Genomic DNA, 9122 nt, shown 5'->3' on the forward strand with positions numbered 1-9122 from the left:
AGGTCCTGGGTGGAGGCCTCCAGGGCTGCCTCATTTGTGCAAACAGGGCTATCACAAGCTTTTTGCACAACCACACCATCTTCCCCAGGACTGGTGGCTACATCTGGGGACTCAGGTTTAGAACCAACCCCTACCCGGATTCCCACCCCTTCCTGGGACTCCCCCGCATCTACATCCCCTGCCCTCTTGCGGGAACGTTCCCTTCTCCTCTTCACACCGGAGGAGCACACAGGTGCAGGCTTCACCGATGGGGCGGCGCTCTCTGTTTCCATCTGCTAGCGCACCTCCCCGAGCCCCACGCTCCACTTCAGGCGAAATGGGCGTGAGCTCTGCAGCCTCAAAGGCCCGCTTCTTACTGTGTTTGGATTTCCCCTTTGCCTTCTTACTCCGCACAGACTCCACCCCGTCCCCCACCTGAACCACAGGGAGAGGAGCAGGGACCGACTCAACCGTAGGGGTAGGGGCAGGGGCAGGGTGAGGGGCTGGGGCAGGATCACGGGCGGGGGCAGGGTCAGATGCAGGCGCAGACGCACGCGCAGGAGTAGGATCAGGGGCAGAGGTAGCTGGGCCACTGGTGCCCGAAATGGGCTCCCTCGGGTTCCGGGCGGCAGGACAGTCCCTCCGAAAGTGCCCCACCCCCCTGCACGCATGGCACCGCGGGCGCTCGGAGCTCCAGTACACCTGATAATCCACTCCCTCGTGCCGGACAGTAAACCGGCCCTCAACATCGTCCTCCCTTTCCAGCTGCATGAATACCTGACGCCGGAAAGAGATTACGGTGCGGAGGGTGCGTCTCTTAAATTTGTGTCGGATGGCAGTGATCTCCGACCTTACTTGCCCTAAACGGGCCAGTGGGGGTAGCAAGTCCTCATTTGGAATGAAAGGCTTAACATGCCCAAGCACGATACGTTGCGTGGGGGCCGTCACCAGCTCCATAGGTAAAAAGATGTTGTCTACCGTGACTCCCCTGCTTAGGGCCCGGTGCACTAGCTCTTCATTCACCAGATAGAACACCGCCTTTCCGAACTCCTTCTCGGTGGCCAGAATACCACCTTTCCCCACAAGGTCCTCCATTGCCTCCACACACTTTTCTAGTGTCATTCCAGGGCGCAAAATACATTGCACCCCACGTTCCACCTTCACCGACCGAAAAAGGGCGTTGTCCGAGGCCGGGGAGGCAGCCGCCCTTGCGTAACTCCCCGAAGGCCCGCGACTCCCTGGAGACCGGTCCGGCATGCTGGCGCTCTTTCCAGTCCGAGAATCCTACAGCGGTGCCGGTTAGAAGTCCTGGAACGAGTTGAATAACTGGCCGGGAAAGTTTGCAGTCGACAGTTCCTCGCTGGCTCGACGCCAGGAAAGGCTCCGTCGGACTTGCAGAGACCCAGGCCGGGAGAGGCCGAAACGTCCTTCCAGATGCTCCGGCACCAACACCGGACGAAAATCAGGAAAACAATGGAGGAGGAACGTTGCCCCGCTGTCAATGGGGGGGAACGACGGCGTTTGCCTCCGGTTTTGGAGCGAACCGGCTTCCTGGTGAGTTGCCAGCGGCCGCAGCTGGGAGCTACGCAGTTAGCAGCCGCCAACAAACCCAGCCCAAACCGGCAGTAAAACTGCACACCGAGTTTCCACACCAGCGCCGTCACTCACTCGGTTGTCCAAGAGACTTTTAGAGCCACCTCCAAAGTATTCCACGAACTTTATCCAGTAGTTTTGCCTCGATTTCTCCCAGCTCAGTCAGCACAGCTCCTCTCTGTGTCTGACCCTTTTTTTTTTTTTTTTTTTTTACATTTTTTTACCTTTTTTTTAACAAAATTCTTTATTACAATTGTCGGTGCTATACAATATTTACAAACCCAGTGAATAACACATTCACTACACTACAAACAGACAATACATGTTAAACCAATATATTGCCATCCTCATCAATGATGGCATTTACACCCTGCGGAGCCCAACGGTCCCGGAACATCTCGACGGTCGCCATGGACTGTGCGTATTCCTTTTCAATGTTCACCCGGGCTCGAACATACCCCCTAAACATAGCCAGGCAGTCCGCCCGGGGAGAACCTCCTGCCACCCTTTTCCAGGAGCCACGGATGGCAATTTTCGCCAGCCCCAGGAGCAAGTTGACAAGGACATCCTCATCCCTCTGTGCCCCCCTCCTTACTGGATGACCATATATGAATAGGGTGGGACTGAAATGCAACCAGAAGGCGAGAAGCAGCCCACGCAAATACGCGAAAAGGGGCTGCAGCCTCACACACTCCACATACATATGGTACACGGTCTCCTCCAGCCCGCAGAAGTGACACGCGGCTGGGAGATCCGTGTACAAACTAAAGAACTTATTGCAGGGCACCGCTTTATGCAGCACCCTCCAGCCGAGATCCCCAAGGTGCATGGGAAGGACTCCCTTGTAGAGGGACTTCCACTGGGGACCCCCCTCACCTCCAGGTGGAAAGACCGACCGCCATGGCGTGTCGGGACGGTGGACAAATGCTAGGAAGTGGAGGGTGTGGAGCAGCAGCCCATAAAGGTACCTCCTGCCTGCATCCCTGAATGGGATTGTGGGTGTTGATGAAAGACGGCTCAAGTTGTGTGGATTCGTCTCTCGGGTAAGGCTGCGGGGCCTGGGCCCGACGAGCAGCTCAGCCCGAGTCGTTCCACACACCTGAGCCGCACTGACATCCGTTGAGACAGGGCAAGGGTCGGCCAGGACCCCGCCCTCTGCCAGAGGAGGGGATTCCCGGCCTGAGGCAACCATGTTCCAGACTCTCAGTAGGTCCTGATAGAAGCCGGGCAGCCTCTGCAAAGCAGCACGGCTGACGCCCGCCGGTGGTAGCTGCATATCTTCGGCAAGACAGCAGCCCCTCCGGAGGAAGAAAGTCGCCAACACGTGCCACCTGGGAGGGTGCACGGCATACAGGAATCTCTGCAGCGTCCTGAGGCGGAGAGCCGCCAGTCGTGTGCGTACACACACCAGCGACTGTCCGCCCTCTCCTTCTGGGAGACTCAGAACCGCTGCAGAGACCCAGTGCTTCCTGTTTCCCCAGAAGAAGTCCACTAGCTTCCTCTGCATTCTTGCGACAAAAGGGGCAGGGGGGGGCCAAGGTGACCATCCGGTACCACAACATGGAGGCCACCAGCTGGTTTATGACCACCACCCTGCCTCGATAGGAAAGCACCCTGAGAAGGCCTGACCAGCGCCCTAGCCGGGCCATGACCTTTGTCTCCAGGTCCTGCCAGTTCGCCAGCCAGGTCTCCCCAGAAGGACTCAGGTAGACTCCCAGATAGAGAAGACGTCTGGTGCTCCACTCAAAAGCTCTCATCTCCTCCGGCAGGGAGTCCACCTGCCACTGGCCTACTAAGAGTCCGGAACATTTCGCCCAGTTGATCCTGGCGGAGGATGCCGCCGAGAAAACATCTTGGCACTCGCGCATCCTCCGCAGGTCACAGGGGTCTGTCATCATGAGGAGTACGTCATTGGCGTAGGCCGAGAGGACGACCCCCATGTCCGGTTCGCGCAGAACCAGACCTGTCAGCCTTCGCCGAAGAAGGCCGAGGAATGGCTCGACACAGATCGCATACAGTTGACCAGATATGGGGCACCCTTGACGCACTCCTCTTCGGAAGTGGATAGGTCCTGTCAATGATCCATTAATTTTAACTAGGCACTCTGCGGCAGAGTACAGGAGCCGAACTCGGGCCCCGGGAGTGTGTGACGGGACGGTGTGGAGGGAGATTCACTCCGTGTCTGACCCCAGGGGTGTGTGATTGGACGGTGTGGAGGGAGATTCACTCTGTGTCCGACCCCGGGGGAGTGTGTTGGGACGGTGTGGAGGGAGATTCACTCTGTGTCTGACCCCGGGGGTGTGTGATGGGATGGTGTGGATGGAGCTTCACTCTGTGTCTGACCCCGGGAGTGTGTGATGGGACGGTGTGGAGGGAGCTTCACTCTGTGTCTGACCCCGGGAGTGTGTGACAGGACGGTGTGGAGGGAGTTTCACTCTGTGTCTGACCCCGGGAGTGTGTGACGGGACGGTGTGGAGGGAGCTTCACCCTGTGTCTGACCCCGGGAGTGTGTGACGGGACGGTGTGGAGGGAGTTTCACTCTGTGTCTGACCCCGGGAGTGTGTGACGGGACGGTGTGGAGGGAGTTTCACTCTGTGTCTGACCCCGGGAGTGTGTGATGGGATGGTGTGGAGGGAGCTTCACTCTGTGTCTGACCCCGGGAGTGTGTGACGGGACGGTGTGGAGGGAGTTTCACTCTGTGTCTGACCCCGGGAGTGTGTGATGGGATGGTGTGGAGGGAGCTTCACTCTGTGTCTGACCCCGGGAGTGGGTGATGGGATGGTGTGGAGGGAGCCTTGGTCAGTCTCTGATCCCTTTTTTTTAAATACAAAATTTTCTTTATTACAAGCAACACACATCAAAGTTGCTGGTGAACGCAGCAGGCCAGGCAGCATCGTGTTTGTTTCTTTATTACAAATTTGGTGCTATATATACAAAACAGTGACTAACACAATTACTTCACTACAGATAGACAATACTCATTAAACCAAAATGTTTCCATCTCTATCAATGATGGCAATTACCCCCCCCCACCGCGGAGCCCAACGGGCCCGGAACGTCCTCTCAGGTCGCCGTGGACTGCGCATGTTCCTTTTCAATATTTACCCGGGCACGAATATACTCCCTAAATATAGCCAGGCAGTCCGCCCGGGGAGATCCTCCCGCCACCCGTTTCCAAGACCCACGGATGGCAGTTTTCGCCAGCCCCAGGAGCAAGTTGACAAGGACATCCTCATCCCTCTGTGCCCCCCTCCTTACTGGATGACCATATATGAATAGGGTGGGACTGAAATGCAACTAGAAGGCGAGAAGCAGCCCACGCAAATATGCAAAAAGGGGCTGCATCCTCACACACTCCATGTACGTGCGGTACACGGTCTCCTCCAGCTGGCAGAAGTGTCACGCGGCTGGGAGATCCATGTACAAACTAAAGAATTTATTACAAGGCACTTCTCTATGCAGTAGCCTCCACCCCAGATCTCCAAGGTGCATGGGAAGAAGTCCCTCGTAAAGGGACTTCCACTGGGGACCCCCTTCACCTCCAGGTGGAAAGACTGACCGCTATGGCATGTTGGGAAGGTGGACAAGGGCTAGGAAGCGGAGGGTGTGTATGACAGGATGGTGTGGAGAGAACCTCGTTCCATGTCTGCCCCAGGACTGCGTGATGGGACAGTGCAGAGGGAGCCTCTCCTTGTGTCTGACCCCGGGAGTGTATGACGGAACAATGTGGAGGGAGTTTTGCCCCATGTCTGACCCCAGGAGTGTGTGATGGGGCGGTGCAGAGGGAGCCTCTCCCTGTGTCTGACCCCAGGGGTGTGTGATGGGATGGTGTGGTGGGAATTTTGCCCCATCTGACAGTGTTTCCTTCCCCTCCAGCCGAACTGCTATGCCAAAGTCATTACACTGGAGGCGCAGAAGAAGATCGTCATCTACTCGAAGCAACCCATCAGTGTCAATGAGGAGATTACCTACGACTACAAGTTCCCCATCGAAGAGAACAAGATCGCCTGCCTGTGCGGGACGGAGAATTGTCGAGGCACTTTGAACTGAGGGAGCTGTTTGCTTGGGCTGAGTTTCTCTTCCCCCACCCCCCAGCCCTTCTCTCTCTGCCCCCCTTCCTCTCTCCCTCTCCCCTTGTCTTCCCTCTTCTCTCTCTCACCATCTTTTCCTCACTCCCAGCCCTCCCTCTCCCCTGCATAAGGAACAGTACAGTATTTGGATCGTTTAATTTAAGTTTTAATTCTTTTTGCACTGATCGTTCAGAACAGAACGACACCAGCCATACAGATCCAACCCTCCTGCTCCAAATGTGCACCCGGTACTCCAAAGGCATTCCCTGCCTCTTCTTCTGACCCCCCTTTTCTCCCATCCCCTGCGTCTTCTCCATCCCATTCCTTCCCTCCCAACCTCACATCCATCTGTTGGCAAGCGTTTGTAGGGTTCCTCTGCGATGCTCTTAAAGGGGAAGGTATAGCATTTGTTTTTGCCTGCGTGGGTTGCAGCCAGTCCTATACATCACAGATAAGCATTAAATCCAACTGGGGAGCATTTGATGGCAGGGACAGCATACAGGACTGTGGGATCTTGCCATTCAGAGGCGGTGGTGGCGTTGTGCTTGATGCCGCAGTGGGGAAATCATGTGTATCTGTTCCCCTCCTCCTAGGACCGTGTATTTACCTCCAGTCTTGATCTCCTGATTTCAAACAGGTTGCCCCATCCCACCTCTCCCTACCTACTGTCCTCCAAAGTGGGGTGGAGAAGGCCATGGGGCAAAGAAGCCCCAGGACAGCTAACGTTTTCCCACTGCAGCTGCAAGGTATGCTCATTGCGTGGGCGATCTGGGTGAGAATAGTGGCAAAAGCTGCAGTGGTCCCCATCGGCACTCGTTACCCTTTTAAGAAGATGGAGAATGTAGCCGTTTAAAGGAATGCTGCTGAGGGGAGGGATGCCTGCACTGCGTCGCGTCGGTCACCAGGTGGGGCTGCTGAGCCCGGCCGGCAGCCGCTCCGCAGCGCCACCTCGTGTCCGGGCGGTGGAAGGGCAAGTGCTCAAAACATCCAATGGCCGCGGCCCCTGGTCCCCTGACTTTCGCCTTCCCCCCGCAACATCCAGCGACCGCCGCCTTCATTACCAACCAGTGACTGCAGCCTCTGTCTGCTGAACCATGCCTCCCACTCCTCTGTTTTCCCCAATGCACCCCCATCCCTTCACCAGATCTTTCTCCTCCTCTGGTCTCATCCAACTCCCCACCCCATCTCCTCATCTCCCTGTCTTGTCTCCCACTCCCTCGTCCCCCATTATCACCTCCCCTCTTCTCCCTCCTCCCCCACACCACCACCCCCTCACCTCCCACTCGCCTTCATCCCTACCTGACCTCCTCTCCCTCACCCCCCACACCCACTTCCCCTCAAGCCCCTCTTCTTACCGTCGCCTACATCCCCTTGCCCTCACCCCCACCACTCCACCCACTTCCTTCCTTCCCCTCCCCTCCTCCACACACGCCCCTCAACCCCTCCTTTCCCGTCACACCCTTCACCCTTCTGCTCCCCATCGACACCCCTATCCCATCTCCTCACATTCCCTCCGACCCTCCTCACAAGACAAGGTATGCAGGAAGATTCACCCCAAACTCCAGTGCCTGCTTCTTCGCCCCAAACCTCTCCCACCCCAATGCCAAGAAGCCTCTGTGCCTTTTCTCTGAATCCCCTTCCATTTGGCCGGGGGTGGGGTACAGGGAGGGGAGGGTGTACATCACCCACCATCTCTCTCCACCATTCTGAGAGAGCGCATAGGTGGGGGCTGCACAATGAGATATTCAGGGAGGGCTTAGCCCAGAAACCCGCTGGTGGGCGGTGGGAGGGAGAGAGAAAAACTCTCCCTCTTCCTCCCTCTTCCTTTCTCTCCCCCTCCCTCCCTCCCCCTCTCTTTCTGTCCTTTTCCTCTCTGTCTCTCCCTCCGTCTCTCTGCAGCAGTGAGGGCAAAATCAAAGCAACAAAAACACAGGATGTAAAATATTGTAGATGGGAACTCGGGGAAAACAACTAAACAGGCTTTTAAATGCCAAGATCGTTTCTTGTGGAAACGAGTTGTTTGTTATGTACATATTGAATTATCCATTCATTACTATGACTGTACATATGTGTGGGCCTTTCTTTTTTGGATTAAAAACAAAAACGTTGAATTTTTTTTGAAGCTTTACCAGCTCGAGAGTTGAAAAATAAAAGTTTGGAGGTATATTGGGTCCACGTTCCCTCAGCCAGTCATCTCCACACATCTGCCTCGTCAGAAGGTGGGTGTGGCAGGAGTGAGGTTTCAAAGGTGGTCTCCCATATGAGGGCAGCAGTGGCAGGAGAGTTACAGTGACACAGGTGGGGAGGGAGGGGGTGATGGAGATGGGGAGGGGTGTGAGGTGGGGTGGGGGTGATGGAGATGGGGAGCGGTGCGAGATAGGGAGGGGGGTGATGGAGATGGGGAGGGGTGCGAGGTAGGGAGCGGGTGATGGAGATGGGGAGAGGTGGAGGGTAGGGAGGAGTGATGGAGATGGGGAGGGGTGTGGGGTAGGGAGGGGGTGATGGAGGTGGGCTTAGGGGAGGGAGAGTGTGACAGAGACGGAAAGGTGCAGGGGAGGGATTGGGTGATGGAGACGTGCAGGGTGGGGGTCATAGACAGGGAGTGAGGGATTAACAGATGGAGAGGAGGTGTAGGGAGGGAGGATGGGGATCACGGAGGGGGAAGTGAGGTGTTAATGGAGAGGGGGAAGATTGTGCACCACATCAGACCTTCTTGGCCCAGTGTGCTGCCTATCTCAGATACAGTACAGTACCTCTCCATTCTGATCCCTCTTTACCCGCCGACTGCTGATCCAGGTACCACCGGCTTCCAACCCTCAGAGCGAGGCCATATCTCTGAGCCTCCACCCTCTACCTCTGCCTCCTGACACCCCAGCCACACTGGCCGGCTCCAGCTCGCCCGGTGCAGCAACTGGTACGAGGGTCAAATGACAGCTTACAGTGGAAATCTGAAAGCTGAAGTCAAAACAGGACCACCTGCAGAATCACAGTCTGCTTGTTAATCGCTGATATATGTCGTGAAAAGCGTTGTTTACCGGTAATAAGACAAAAAGAATTATTGGAGGTCACAAGGGTAAAATACCCAGTGAAAAGCGAAATAGCAACGCAGTCACCAACTAGAGAAAGCCACGGGCGCTGGAAATCCGAGCAACAGACACCAGGAACTCAACAGGCCAGGCAGCGTCTATGGAAAAAGTAGTTTCGGGCCGAAACCCTGCGGCAGGACTGGAGAAAAAATGCTGAGGAGCAGGTTTGAAAGGAGGAAGAGGGAGACGGTAAGTGACAGGTGAAGCGAAGAGCTGGGAAGGTGATTGGTGAGAGACAGAAGATCACGGCAGAAAGAAAGAGGAGGCGACGGGCAGGAAAGGAGGTAGAGTGAGAATTATACGCCGGACGCGGAGGCTGGTGGGCACATACTTCTCCGAAACTTCCCCCACCACCAAGCACATCTTTCCCTCGCCAGCCCCGCACTTCCTGCTT

At 56.2% G+C, this 9122-nt stretch overlaps 1 protein-coding gene across 6 annotated transcripts in view; it reads left to right on the forward strand.

Annotated features, from left to right (window-relative positions):
* LOC140204741 (histone-lysine N-methyltransferase SETD1A-like) overlaps window positions 1–7757 on the forward strand; it is a 55028-nt gene extending 47271 nt beyond the window's left edge. For all 6 annotated transcript variants that reach the window (XM_072271489.1, XM_072271492.1, XM_072271488.1 and 3 more), the window contains one exon: window positions 5449–7757. In XM_072271489.1, coding sequence (XP_072127590.1) covers window positions 5449–5622 — 174 coding nt within the window. In that variant the 3' untranslated portion in view covers window positions 5623–7757. The remainder of the gene's footprint in view (window positions 1–5448) is intronic.
* The last annotated feature ends 1365 nt before the right edge of the window (window positions 7758–9122 follow it).

Source organism: Mobula birostris, chromosome 11 (genome assembly GCF_030028105.1).
Source record: "Mobula birostris isolate sMobBir1 chromosome 11, sMobBir1.hap1, whole genome shotgun sequence".
In the NCBI taxonomy this organism is placed as follows: Eukaryota; Metazoa; Chordata; class Chondrichthyes; order Myliobatiformes; family Myliobatidae; genus Mobula; species Mobula birostris.